The sequence below is a fragment of the Hyaena hyaena genome, unplaced genomic scaffold (genome assembly GCF_003009895.1).
Source record: "Hyaena hyaena isolate Hyena2069 unplaced genomic scaffold, ASM300989v1 scaffold_50, whole genome shotgun sequence".
Classification (NCBI taxonomy): Eukaryota; Metazoa; Chordata; class Mammalia; order Carnivora; family Hyaenidae; genus Hyaena; species Hyaena hyaena.
This window is the reverse complement of record NW_024080682.1, coordinates 271955-285716: the sequence shown is the minus strand read 5'-3', so window position 1 is coordinate 285716 and position 13762 is coordinate 271955. Positions and strand designations below refer to the sequence as shown.

The 13762-nt window shown below is 57.3% G+C and overlaps 1 protein-coding gene and 1 long non-coding RNA gene across 5 annotated transcripts in view; one reads left to right on the top strand and one right to left on the bottom strand.

Moving 5' to 3' along the window:
- Window positions 1-13762, top strand: part of KCNH2 (potassium voltage-gated channel subfamily H member 2) — a 42000-nt gene that overhangs the window by 10336 nt on the left and 17902 nt on the right. For all 4 annotated transcript variants that reach the window (XM_039230788.1, XM_039230789.1, XM_039230790.1 and 1 more), the window contains one exon: window positions 1966-2196. In XM_039230788.1, the coding sequence (XP_039086719.1) occupies window positions 1966-2196 (231 nt within the window). The remainder of the gene's footprint in view (window positions 1-1965; window positions 2197-13762) is intronic.
- LOC120230957 lies at window positions 3865-5589 on the bottom strand. The gene is made up of 2 exons (XR_005528222.1): window positions 5491-5589; window positions 3865-4239 (listed from the first exon to the last, which is right to left on the bottom strand). It is a non-coding gene; the product is annotated as an uncharacterized LOC120230957 (long non-coding RNA).

Sequence of the window (13762 nt, the reverse complement as noted above, 5' to 3'; positions counted from 1 at the left end):
TGTAACTATGGTGGGGGGAGGGAGGGATCGGGTCGATGCGCAGCATTGTCTGAAGCCCAGGAACAAGATGATCCTGAAAGGGAGGAGACTGACACGGTGGAGGGCCACAAGGTGGGGTCTTTCCTTCTCGCACACTCCAGGAGGCTGTACACAGGCTTTCCGTATGGAAAGAACCTGGGCTGGGGTCTGGGGGCTCAGCTTCTGGCCCCAGCTCTGCCACTGATTGCCACGTGACCTTGAGTGACTCTCTTCCTCCTCTGAATATCAGTTTCCACATCTGGAAAGGACGGGGTGGCCAAAGGAGCCTTTCAGATCCCTTCTGCGGTGTATTCCAGGAGCTCGGAATGGGGTGGGGGTAGGGCCTGCCTTCGAAGAAACTCATTCTCTCTCTGGGCCTGGGAGCTGGAGCACTTCTCCAAAGCTGGTGTGTGTGGCTAGCACTCTGGACTGCCTTGGACTTAGGTGGAGGTGAAGGCTGCGTCAGGTTTCTTCTCATCTGGCAAGGAACCCTGAGTCCTGATGGCTGCCTGGGAGTTTTGGAGGCCTGGTGAACTGACCTAAAGATGACCCAACTTCAGAAACTAACTTTCTGGGGACAGGATAAGGGATGGCTTTCGGCAGCCTGTCTCGGGAGCCCTTGCTGCAGCAGCCTGGGCCTTGCCCACGGGATTGCCGAGAGCTGCAGCCTAAGAGAGCTGTGCCCACCGGAAAGCGAGGGGGCAGAGTTCCAAATGCTACCCAAAGCCCCAGCATTAAAGGCCAAAGTGGCCGGAAACTTCTGTGTTTATAAAAAGCTCTTATCCCAGAGCATCTTCCCACCGCACCAGCTGCTGCCTGTCTGCTGCTCACCTGCCAGCTTGCTGGGCGATGGGGGCAGGTGTGGAGGGGGTGAGGCTACTGCCAGCTTGCTGGGCGATGGGGGCAGGTGTGGAGGGGGTGAGCCCCCACTAGCCAAAATGAGTCCATTGGGGCACCTCCGCTTGACGGGGCCAAACTGAAAAAGGCCTCCCTTCCCTGGGTCTGTCTTAACAAGTGGGCCACTGTCTCGGGTCCATTGCTGGCTCCCGGTATTTTCCAGGACTGGAGCCTCTGGTCCCTTTCCTTGCTCCCTATGACCTTGGGCTTCTGCCTGTAACCCTCCGCTTATCCCTTCCTCTGCCAGACCTAGGTTCAGAAGCTGGCTCTGTCCTTTACAAGCTGCAAGATGTGGGCCTGGCTCTGAACTTCTTTTGAGCCTCAGTTTCTTCATCTATAAAGCAAAGATAAGGATGCCCACCTTATGTGGGTTGTCAGGGTAGTGAAAGAAAGCATCGTAGGTGTTCACGTGGTACTTTCCTCGTCCCCTTCAGAGTGCCCACTGTCCAGTCCCTGACTGCCCTTGGAGGGGCGTGTAAGTCCCAGGAAGTACTGACCTGGTAGGGTCTGCAGAAACTTGGGGGAGTGATTTCCTAAGGATCCTCTGGGTAAGGAGTGCCCAGTGAGCGACACCCCCCCCCCCCCCCCCCCCAGTCTAGAGAGCAGAGGTCAGGAAGAGAAGCCGGACGACCTGATGCAAAGGGAAGGCTAGCCGCCATCTCTGGCCCTTCCCAGGCTCCCTCTCCAGGCCCAGTGTTTATCCCTCCGCCGCGGCTGCTGACACGCGTTGCTGACACCCGCCCAGGCTGGCCTCGGCCCGGGCGCGGAGGGGGCGGGGGGCCTCTGGCAGCCTGCCCGGGGGAAGCCATGCAGCCAGTCCGCGGGCCTGGCGGGGGAGGGGGCGCGTCGCCGGGCCGGACCGGCGGAGGCACCTGTGTCGGGCCACACAGCTGCATTCGCCCCCTGCCGGGGACCCCAGTCCCCGCTGTGCTGCCTAGGGCGGGGAGTCCCCGGGCGGGTAGCTGTGTGTGACAACAGACTGCGCGGAAGGGCTGGGAGCCCCCGAGGCAGGGGTCCCTGCTCACGTGCCTGCTCATCCCCGCCCCCCAGGCCGCAAGTTCATCATCGCCAACGCTCGGGTGGAGAACTGCGCCGTCATCTACTGCAACGACGGCTTCTGCGAGCTGTGCGGCTACTCGCGAGCCGAGGTGATGCAGCGGCCCTGCACCTGCGACTTCCTGCACGGGCCGCGCACGCAGCGCCGCGCGGCCGCGCAGATCGCGCAAGCCCTGCTGGGCGCGGAGGAGCGCAAAGTGGAGATCGCCTTCTACCGGAAGGATGGTAGGCGCGGGCCGGGGCGGGGCCGCGGCGAGGGGGCGTGGTCGCGGCGAGGGGGCGGGGCCACGAGGGACAGGGGTCGGGGCAGGGACCGCCGGAATGGGCGAGGCAGGAGCGTGGCGGGGCATCCGGCGAGTCCCCTGTGGGTGTGACCCCAACTGAGGTCACTTCTGTGGGTCAGGTGGCAGGCGGGGGCTGGGCATTGGGGCCCCAGGACGGTGTGGGTCTCTTCACCTCACGCACTCTGGCGAGATGGGTTTCGGGGTGGCCAAGGGCCTGTTTGGCTGTGGGTGTCGCCTTTGGTTTCTTCCTTCCCTGGGCTGACCAGGGCACGTTGAGGTAGGGAGGCTGGAGTTTGAAGGGGCCAGGATGGCGGGTGTGTGGAAGGAGCTGATAGAAAGTCAGTTTGGTGGCTGGGCACTGACTTCCAGCTCAGGCCTCTAGCTCCCTAGGGCAGCCCCTGCTAGGTGATTGGTGGGGGGAGATGTCACCGAGGGTGAGGCAGGGGGGCTGCGGGACTCTGGCTCTCTGCTGTCCTTCTCCTGCCCCTCTCTCTTCTGTACTTAGGCTGCACCTGGCAGGAGGGGTGTGCCTCTTCCCACAACCTCCGTTCCCTTTGTCCCGTCTTTTGAGTGCCCGCCCACCACCCATCACCCCTTCCTTCGCCAGGTGTCTCTGCTCAGCCACCGCCTCCCAGCCCAGCTGCTCTGGGCTTCCGGGACAGTGGATAAACAGAGCCCTGGGCGGGGCTGCTCCCGCACTGTGCCTGCCCTGGTGGGGTGCGCTCTGCTCAAGGAGGACGGTGAAACTGGGCTTGGCAGGTATTGGAGGACTGGGGAGATGGCTCCAGAAGGTGCCACTGGACTGGCCATGGATGTCCAAACGCTGCTACTCAAGAGTTGTATCTGATGAGCATTTACTGAGCCTGTGAGCCAGGTGCAGTGCTAGGGTCCTGTAGACAGCGCAGTGAACAAGGCAGATGAAGTTACTGCCAGATGGAAGCTTACCTGCTGTAGGTAGCACTCTTTGCTTTCCCCGTGGGTAGGCAGAGTGAGCCAGCAGGCCTGTGTGCACCTGGCGCTGTCCCTGGAATATCCCCTGCGTGCTCAGAGTCCAGCGAAGCTGCCTTGTAAAGTCTTGCATCTCTCCATGGCCCCGCTTTTGCATCGAGTGCAAAAGCATGTGACGTCACTGGACAGCATTAGAAGGGACACTATCACTGTGGTCCTGTGGAAGAGAGTTTGCTTACGGACAATGGGGCTCCGGGTGGGAGGTGGGGAGAGTAGATCCAAACTCTGAAGCTTTCTGTCTATTTTTTTCAAGGAAGTCTCCCCAGAACTTGAATCAGAGCAGATCTGTTTTTATATCTGCCGGGCCATCTAGTGCTAGCAAACATTGCTGGGTGGCTTCTTTGTGCCGGACGCTGAGCTAAACGCTTTACTTAGGTTATCTCATGCAATCTTCACAACAACCCTGGGAGGTAGATACTATTTTTATCTCCATTTTACGGATGAGGAAACTGAAGTTCAGGGAAATTAAGAAATTTCACCGAAGTCACACAGCTAGAAAGTGGTAGAGCTGGGAACGGGCCTCTTCTCCGTCCAATCAGAGCCCGACCCATTCTGCTCTGCTGTCACATATTAAAAATGGCCCCGGGTAAGCACAGGTGTGTCTGTATTCTGCACTTTATGTACAATTTTAGTTTGAAAGTTTGCAAACCATTGGTGTAATGAAAAGAATGTTGGTACGGAAGTCCTGGGTTCAGGTCTAACACCAGGAATTATGTAGCATGGGAACTTGGTCACTGCCTTGAGCCTGTTTCTGCTTCCAGGGTAAGGTGCTCACGCAGTGCCTCGGCCAGAGAGGCCTGCCTGGGTGCTTCTGTCTTTCCCGTAGTGTTTGGGGAACTGGCCCTCCCGCTGGCCCCACGCTGACTCCTTTGGGAGAAGATGGCCACGGGACCCCTTCTTCAGAGGTGCTATCATGGAATCTTGGTGACCTTGAGGATCACTTAATCCAGCCCCACTTGAGTTACAGATGGAGAAGCTGAGAAGCAGAGGTCTGGTTACTAGTTAATCAGTGGATGAAGTGGGACTAGAACCCAGGCCCTCTGCTCAAGTTCATGTTCTTTCTTCACTCCAGTTAACCCTTCAAATGGGGCTGCCACCCCGAAAATCATGTGGCCAGTCCTCTCTGCCTGACTTCTTGTCTGCTCTCACTTAGATTCTCCTGTTGGCCCACAGGCTGGCCTTGACCCTCAGGTCATGCGGGTGCCCATTTGTCCTGGCACTTGAGGCCTAGGACGCACAGTTCTCCTCTGCCTCCTTTCCCTCTGCCTTGAAACGCTTAGTCTCCTGGGCAAAGTCCTGTGGCCTGACCCGAGCTGTGAATGCAGGTGTACATGAGCTCGCACCTCTGTGCTCGGGCAGAACAGGGAGGCAGGGGTGAGGAGCGGCAATGTCACCGCTCGCTTCTGTCCAGGCCCTTTTCTGGGTGTCTGGCTGGGCCAGCCTCAGGAGAGTGGGTCCCCGGGCTTCCGCTCCAGGGAGGTGGGTGGCTGGGAAGGAGGCGGGGCCTTCTGCTGGCAGGCGCCACTGCGGACAGCTGTGCCGTGTCGGTGCCTCAAGCCTAGCTCTGTGCAGTATCAGGGCCCGGAGCCAGACAGCCCTATTATTTAGGTGCTGGGACTGCTGGGAGGTGGGGAGGCCAGACTTGGGGGGGGGGGTGCGGGCCGGAGGGAGAGACTCGAGGTGCCAGGGCCCTCCAGCCCCGTGTCCGTGCCCCTTAACAGGAAGCCCAGGATTAAGAGTGACCTGGCAGTAGAGCCAGCAGCTTGGGGCCGGCAGGCGATAGCACCCTTGGGGGGCCCTGGGGCCCCCGTCTTGGCAGCAGGTGCTGCTCGTGTACACCTGTGTCCTGACGTGGTTGGAGGGGTGGGCTGTGGGCCCTTTACAGCGTGGGGGCAGCGTGGCTCCTTATCACCTGCTCTGTCCTCAGCCAGGCCCCAGGGAGGTCCCCAGCTCTCTGTCCCTTTTGTTCTCTGCTCTTTGTTTTCATCTCTCTTAGCCCTGCCTCCTATGAGTTCAGCCTGTGCTCCGGGACTCCCCTCCTCTCCCAAGGTCCCAAGGTGGCCTCCCTGCCGACTCCTGTCCCCTTGGTCTTTATCTCCTCCTCTTTACACCTGTCTCCCTTCTTCCCTCCCTCCACCCCCCTCCCCCACCCCAGCCTTCCTCCTCGCCTTTCTTCCTCTGCCCCTCTGGGCTCTATCTGGAAGTCTCTCTCTCTGGCTCCCCATACCTCTGCCTGTTCTGGCCTGGTCTCCATGTCCCTGTGTCCCCAGGAGCCTGTGCGTGGGTGGGGATGGGGGTGTCTCTGGAGAAGTCAGCCGGCTTCTCCACTCCAGCTGCAGGCTGGTTGCCATGGTGGCAGGGTCAGAGGGCCCCCACTGCAACAGCTGAGCTGTGGGCTGGGGGAGGGGTGGAGACCATCGAGCCAGCCTGTTCCCCAGTGTCCCTAGTGCCCATGGGGAGCCAGAGCCCCAGTGGTGGCCTCACAGCCACTGGTGTGTGGTCCCCAGACTCAGATGACAGCTTCTCAGGCACTCGGGCAGACGCTTCTGGCACCAGCGACCCTCCGTATGCCCCGGGCCATTTCCCCTATTTCCCCCTTGCCCCCTGAAATAAGACTCCTCACTGGGATGCTCTGACACTCCTCCCTCCTCCATCATGGCCGACCCCTGCCCAAGCTCAGACACCCACCTCCTCTGTCCCTGTCCAGGTCGTGATCCTCGGGCCCCCAGGCCCCCATCAGCTGGGTTGCTGGTGAAGGAGCCCCTGGGTATACTGAGGCCGGGTAGGCGGGTCAGACAGAGGTGGGTGCCTAGGTGTCCTGTGTCTGTGGGGTGGGAGCATAGCACAGTGATCCCTGGAGGAATGAGGTTAGAGACAGGCAGCACCTCTCTCGGGGGTGGAAGCCTCAGGGTGGCTCCGTCCACCTTGGGCCTTCCACTCAGGGTCTGGGCAGCTCGGATGCGTGGCCCTTGAGAGCATCTGCACGTGCCCCTGCGCGGTGGCCAGGAGCAGGGCACAGGGTCGTGAGGGGCCCTCCTGCCACCAGCCAGCACTTTCTCTGCAAGGCCTCTAGGGAAGGGTCGTTCCTGAGCTGGAGTATGCTGCCCTGGCCTCCTTGGGAGCTTCCTGTCCCGGTCCCACCCCGGGGTGAGGTAGCTTGCCAAGGCCGAGGGTGTCAGCCACTTCTGGCCTCTCTGGGGTCTGGAGAGTGTTCGGAGGGCGGCTCCTCCGTGTTGTGTCTGCTGCAGCCCCCGGCGAGGAGCTATGTAAATATTTGTGCAGAGCCTTCTCTGCAGTGAGAGTGGAGTTTCACGGTGGCCTTGGCTCTGGGGAGGGGGGCGGTGGGCATCAGGAGGGCCAGCATGGGTGTGTGAGATGGGGTGAGACTCAGCCTCTTTGCTGCCCAGAGGTGGCTTCCAGGGCGGTGTGACTTGAGAGGTTCCAAGAAAGCCCTTGTGCAATTAACTATCTCCTCTGAGGTGCCCCAAATGCCTCCTCTCGGGAACGTTTTGCATGCAGGGGGGAATAGGGAAATATCAGCCCCTTAGCGTGAGGGACGTTGACAGAAACTTTCCTCTCCAATATGGGAGCAGAGCCAGAAGAGGGGGCGTGGTGGGACACCTGGGGCAGCAGACAACAATGGGAGAGGCTCGGGGCACCCGGGGGGCTCAGCCAGTTAGGCGTCCGACTCTTTTTTTTTTTTTTTTTAAATGTTTTTTATTTATTTCTAGGAGAGAGAGAGAGACAGCGTGAGCAGGGGAGGGTCAGAGAGAGAGGGAGTCACAGACTGAAATAGGCTCCAGGCTCTGAGCTGGCAGTCAGCACAGAGCCCGACGTGGGGCACGAACCCACGAACCGCGAGATCATGACCTAAGTGAAAGTCGGAAGCTCAACCAACTAAGCCACCCAGGCGCCCCAGGCGTCCGACTCTTGATCTCAGCTCAGGTCATGGTCTCACGGTTTGTGGGACTGAGCCCCGCAGTGGGCTCTGTGCTGATAGCAAGGAGCCTGCTTGGGATTCTCTCCCGCCCTCTCTCTCTCTCTCTGCCCCTCCCCGCTCTCTTTCTCTCAAAATAAGTAAATAAACTTAAAGAAGAATGGGAGAGGCTCTGGGTGAGCCGCTGTCCCCCCACACCGCTTCCTGTCGCTAGCCAAGGGGCCATAAAGACCTCCATGCTGTGGACTGTGGGTGGCCTCGCATAGGTCCCTCTCTGTTTTGGTCACATGTCTGCCAGACAAGAAGCACCCTGAGGACCAGGAGGTGTCTTCTCCTTGGCCCATATTCTCCCTCCTGCGCAGTTCTGGATGAGATTGCCGTGTCTGACGTGCCCCGCTAGATCATAACCTCCGTGAGGGGAGAGAGCAGCCTGTCTGTTTTGTTCTCTGGGGTATCTGTGTGTCTAATGCACACCAGAGCTTCGTACAGAATGAATGAATGAATGAATGAATGAATGAACTAACGAATGAATGAAGGGGTGGGCTGTGTGCTGTACTGTAGAATCCCTCCACTAGGAGTCAATGATTTGGAACAATTTCTGGCTCAGCTACAGACTTGCACCTGCTGGGCCATCAGCCATGTGTCCCCAGGTCCTGGTCAGCCGGTGGGGGGGGGCGGCCAGCAAAGTGAGCCAACTCGGGGCCTCCGGATACCTGTCCCCTACGGTGCTCCCCTCCCACCCCCTCCCAGGCTTCTGCTGGCCCCGGCTCTTGCTTCTCCCTCAAATCACTGAAACCATATTTGTGTTCATGTTTTTTGTTTTTTTTTTCTTTCTCTTTCATTTCCTTTTCCTTTTTATCTCACTCCCCAGCCCCATTACCCTCCCCTCAGGCAACCATTCAGATGTACTCAGTGTGAATGTGTTGCTTGCATATGTTCTCGCAAAATGTGTATTTTGTCTGGATACACACAGGCTTAATTTATGTAAATGATATGTGCTATACATTATATCCCGGTGTTCACTTTACTCGCACGGGAGGATGCCTTTAAGTCCGTCCATGTTGTTACTTAACATCTAGTCTGTAGCTTCATATTCTGTGGTGTGTAGCCACCTCGGTTTGCCTGCACACCCTCCTGGGCAGCCATCTCCAGGTTTCCTGCATGAATAATGCTGCCGTGGGCACCCTCAGCCACGGTCCCTTTTGGACTCGTGTGAGGATGTCTTCAGGATGTATCTGCGAAGCTGGGATTGCTGGCTCACAAGGTTTGTGGGCGCTTCATCCAACGAAGCACTATCAGACTGTACCCCGGCGTGGCTACCCATCACCACGTGCCTAAACAGAGTACTAGATTCCTAGTCCCAAATCTCTGCCACACTTGGTGTCATCCACGTTTCTAATCTGTGCCAACCTAATAGGTGAAAGTGAACACTGGCTGCCTCAAATTTGCATTTCTTTGATATTGTGTGAATCCTGGCATGTCTTAGGCTTGATCGCGTTTTGTGTTGACTTTCCTGTGAGTTGCCTGCTCATATCCTTGCTCACTTTTCTTTCTTTTTTAATGTTTTTTTTTTTTAAATGCTTATTTATTTTTGAGAGAGAGAGAGGTAGAGAGAGGTAGAACACGAGTCGGGGCAGAGAAAGAGACACAGAATCCAAAGCAGGCTCCAAGCTGTCAGCACAAAGCCCGAAGCAGGACTCCAACCCAGGAACCTTGAGATCATGACCTGAGCCAAAGTCTGTGTGCTCAACCAACTAAGCCACCCAAGCACCCCTCCTCACTCGCTCGTCTAATGAAGCTACTCTTATTTGTTCTTGGTGATTTGCAGGAGTTGCTTGGGTATTCTAGCAATACACATGCTTACTGTTAAAAGTTCAATATTTGGGTTCCAGACATTCATTCCTGTTGGGTGGAAATATTGCAAATATCACCTGCCATTCAATTAGCTCTCAACTTTATTCAACAAAGACATTTTGCATTGATACACATGAACTTTGTGCTTTTGAAGTTTTGTTTAAGAAATTCTTCACCACCACCTGAGGTTGCAGAGGGCTCCATTTTCTTCTATTAATTTAATTGTTTTACCTCTCCCAGTTGGCTTTCATCCATCCTGAGCCTCCCTCGGTGTCAAGTGGGGATCAGGTTGTATTTTTTTCCGTGTAGTGAGCCAATTTTCCCCACACACCTAGTAAACAGACTGTTTCCCGGCATTCACGGGGCCACCTTGATCATAAGCGAATTTCCCATCTATTCATGGGTCTGTCTTCGAGCTCCCTATTCTGTTCCAAACATTTATTTGTCTGTTCTTGTCACAACTGTGGCATTTAGCATGGCTTAGTATCTGGGAAGGGACATCTTCTCTTCCTTCTAATTTTGAAAGATTGACTTGGGTATTTGTGGACCTCTCTTCTTCTTTATGAACTTTAGAGAAAGTTTCTCAAGTTCCTGGAAAGAAAACCCATACTGGAACCTGGATTGGAATTACATTAGTTTTACAGATCAATTTGGGGGGGAATTGACATCTGTGTAATATCTGCCCCAACCAAGAGCCCGGACTGTCTCTCCGTTTATCAGATTGTGTCTACTCTTGATAAGTTTTGAGTCCCCGCCCCCACCCGAGAGCCCTGGTGCACTCTTGGGTCAGTTCCTAGTTACTTTATAGTTTTTGTTGCTATTACAGAGTGCTCCTTATTTTTGACTACCCGTTCTAATAGCTGGTGCTGGTGCAGAGGAATACTGTCTGTTTTGGGGTTGAGCTTGCATCTGGCAACCTCAGTGAGCTCGCTCTCTTATTAGTTCTAATTGTTTCTCTGTTGATTTTGTTTGTTCTCTGGGGAGAGGATCCTATCATCTGCAGCCAATGCCAGTTTTCTGTGTCTTTGTTTGGGTCATTGCCATTGTTTTGATGGTCGAAGATTCCATCTGCCTTCTCGGAAGGCTTCACCAGTACCTCCATTTGTTCTTTGGAGCGTCCTGGCGTCCTGTGAGCTCGGAGAGTCCTGGAGGGATTACAGCTCTTGCTTTAATGATGGAGAAGCTGTGACCATCTGGGTGACCGATGAGTGCTGGAATTGGGTGGGTGTTCTCAAGGCATCCCCTCTCTCTCTGGGGTGCGCTGGGAGCCAAGGTGGGTGCGTCTGTCTGGGGGCTTGCAGACAGCTAGAGGCAGGGAGGGACCCCAGGTTGTTTCCTGGTGGACCGTGGCTGTGTGCCCTTGTGGCTCAGTGGCAGGCTGTGCGGGAGTCGCAGGGAAGAGCACTCATAGGGGGCTGAGGCTCAGACACACCATGCCTTTGCGGCTCCTGCTCTGGTCCCCTGCGTTTATGTTCCACGCTGCTGATAAGATTGAATAGTTCTTCAAGCAAAGACACCTTGATTCTCATGGTGGTTCCAACTACTGTCTAGACTCAGGATGGGTTTGAAATGGGCAAATTCTGTTATGAAAGGCCAGGCGGTCCCCCTGGTCTGAAAGGGGAGCTTAGAGGGTGGGGAGATGGCCCAGTCCACACCCACTTAAGTGCAGGTCACCCACCAGTCCTTGGACACCTGCTTGCCCAGCACCTCCCGGGAAACCAGCCCAGCCCTGGCCTCAGGGCTCCAACGTGGGTGGGTGAGGGGGGGAAGGAAGCTCACCCCAGAAGCCAGTGCACAATTATCTCCTACATTAAGGATACAGTGTTAGAAATTCTTAAAGAGAAATATCATGTGGGCCAGATGGAGCAGTCAATAACATCTTTGTAGAGGTGAGTCCTGGGGGTCCCAGAGGGAGGGCAGGAGCTGGCGGGAGGAGGGGTGGGGGCTGTGCAGTGGGAGTACCAGGTGAAGCTGGGGTGCCCTGAAAGCACCCAGGACCTAGCTGGGATGGCGGGCTGAAAGGTCTGAGGTGGTTGGGATCCATGCGATTCTGGGGGGTCCCCAGGGGGGCAGACTCCAGGAAGTAGGAAGGGGAAGGGAAAGCTTGGAGGAGGGGAATGAGAACGGAACTGGAGAGCAGCCTTCCCACGTGGCCATGGCCTTGTTTTACCTTCCCAAGGCTCCTGGCGGCAGGGCAAGGTCGTGGCTCCCCGTTTACATAGGCACGTGGCTGTGTCCCTGGCGGTCGATGGCACTGGGACCCAGGGCTTGTCTAGAAAGAACTCTTCTCCAGAGGCTGTTGCAGTGTCCCTGGGGGAAAGGTGGTACTGGCCCGGCCACATGCAGTGCGTTTGCGGGGGAGGGGTGGAAATCTGGCCCACGGCGTGCCCTCTGACCCTGCACATCCCTGGGGGGGTGTCAGGCTGGTGGAAGGGTCTGTCTGGGGAGGCTCTTTCTGAGTGAGTTGGGGGCTGGATCATGGCTCCCCAGCTCCTGGAGTCAGGGGCAGGGGACCCCCTCCCCTCACACACACACACACACACACACACACACACACACACACACACACACTCATTCACTGGCTAGCCTCTCAGGGTTCCCTGCTCTGTCCCCTTAGCCTACAATATCCCTGGCCTTCCCTAGGCCCCCAGCTACCCCTGAGAGCGGTGTTAGCGACACGGTGGCCCCTGGCCAGGAGCAGCTCCTGCTGCATCTTCCTGTCACCGCTACCAGGCTAAATATAACCTGACACTGCACAGCCCTGGGCTGCCGCCGACGACGACAGAGACAGCCTCTCTGCCTGGTGGCGGACAGGGAGGACTGGAGCCCCAGCCTCCTGCCCTCAGTGTGACTTTGGGCCCAGCTCCTCCTGTGGAGAACTAGGCAGGGAGGCGACCAGTATGAGGATGGCTGCCTCCCTGAGGTCACCTTCCCTGCAGGGACCCAGCACCCTGCCTCGTTAGAGCTCTGGTTGCTTCCGCAAGGCCATCTGTCATTTCATCTGGCACCCAGGGCAGGAATCACTTGTCCCTACAGTACTCACAGGGAGACCGAAGTTCAGAGAGGTGGGTGACCTGTCTGCAGTCACACAGCAATTGCCCAGGTCTCCTGCTGGCTGGGGCAGATCAGCTCAGCTCTGTGGGCTCCTCCTGCTGCCTGCGTTACTCTCTCTTCCTCCATCTCATGCTGGGCTCTGAAATGGGTTCCTTTTGTTTTTTAAAAAAAATTTTAACATTTATTTATTATTGAGAAACAGAGAGAGACAGAGCATGAGCAGGGGAGGGGCAGAGAGAAGGGGAGACACAGAATCCAAAGCAGGCTGTCAGCACAGAGCCCGACGCGGGGCTTGACCCCACAAACTGCGAGATCATGACCTGAGCCGAAGTCAGACGCCCAACTGACTGAGCCACCCAGGCGCCACTGAAATGGTCTCCTTGGCTCAGTGAGGCCAGTGCCAGGCCTGTCCTGTGCACAATGCCCCCAATGTCACGTGTGTGCTCAGGGAATGTTCATGGGGAATGAAGAGACACTTTCAAGGCAGCAGTGATGACATCTAGTTTCTGGATGAGCATCTGGGGACTCTGACCTGAGGAGCTGGCCCAAGGACACTCAGGGTCACCTGCCACCCTCCCTCTTCCCACCTGCCAGGGGCTGCCTGGACGATAAGTCCTGTCCCTGTTGAAGCTGAGTATGGCTTCTGCCCGGAGCGCAGCCAAGGCCTGCAGTGCCCAGAAGTGGGAGATGCGGTTTGGGACTGTGGGTGGGTTCCCAGACCCCTGACTGGGTTGGGGTGCTGGGCAGGGACCCTGCCCCCGGGTACGCTGCTGGGTGTGGGTTGGCACCAGATGAAAGCTGGCCGGTGTGTTCTGGTGGAAGACAGCAGGGGGTCAGGAGGAGCTGTACCTGCTGAACGTGGAATGTGTCCAGGCCTGATTCTCCCCCAGGGCCTCTCCCCCTGCCCGTCCCTTCTCCCCTCCTTAGTGACTTGCTGTCAGCTGCGTGACCTCGGTTGGCCATTAGGATCCAAGGCACAGAGGAGCCTGGCTATTAATCAGCGATGGTCTCCGCTCTCCTTTTGTTCATCCCCACAGGGCCCGGGGTGCCCTGAGCTCCGGGAGGTAGGCAAAGACTGGACACCTAGCCCTCAGGTACCTTAAGCTGGGGCTGGGGGCTGAGGGGGGTGTGTGTGAGTGGGGTATTCTTCAGCGTCAGCCCCTTGAACCAGGCTGGCTCAGGCGCCTCTCCCCTTCCTCCTCCTTCCATTTATCAAGATCTCCCTGGGTCCCAGCTCCTGCATCACATATATCATGTCATTCATCCTTCAAGCCCTGCAGGGTGGGCATGATCTCCCCTGTGTTACCCATGAGCACCCTGAGGCTCCTGGAGGGTAGGTGACTTGCCCAAGGTCATCCTGACGCAGTGAGCAAAGGCCAGCTGACTGCAGAGCCTGCACCCATCTTTCCCCCCACCTCCACCCGCCTTCCCGCCTCCCCGCCTTTGCCCTTTGCACTGGGGAATCTCGCAGCCTTCCTGTGGGCCCTGTGGGGTTCCTACCGCTCCCCTCCAGCCTGTCCCTTCCTGGAGCGCTCCGCGCCGCTGGGCTCGGGAGAGCGGGCCGTGCCTGCCACAGAGTGGCTCTCTGTGGAACTGCAGGCTGGCCCAGCTCTGGGCCCAAGTCAGCCTCTGCAGGGGGCGGGGGGGGGGGGGG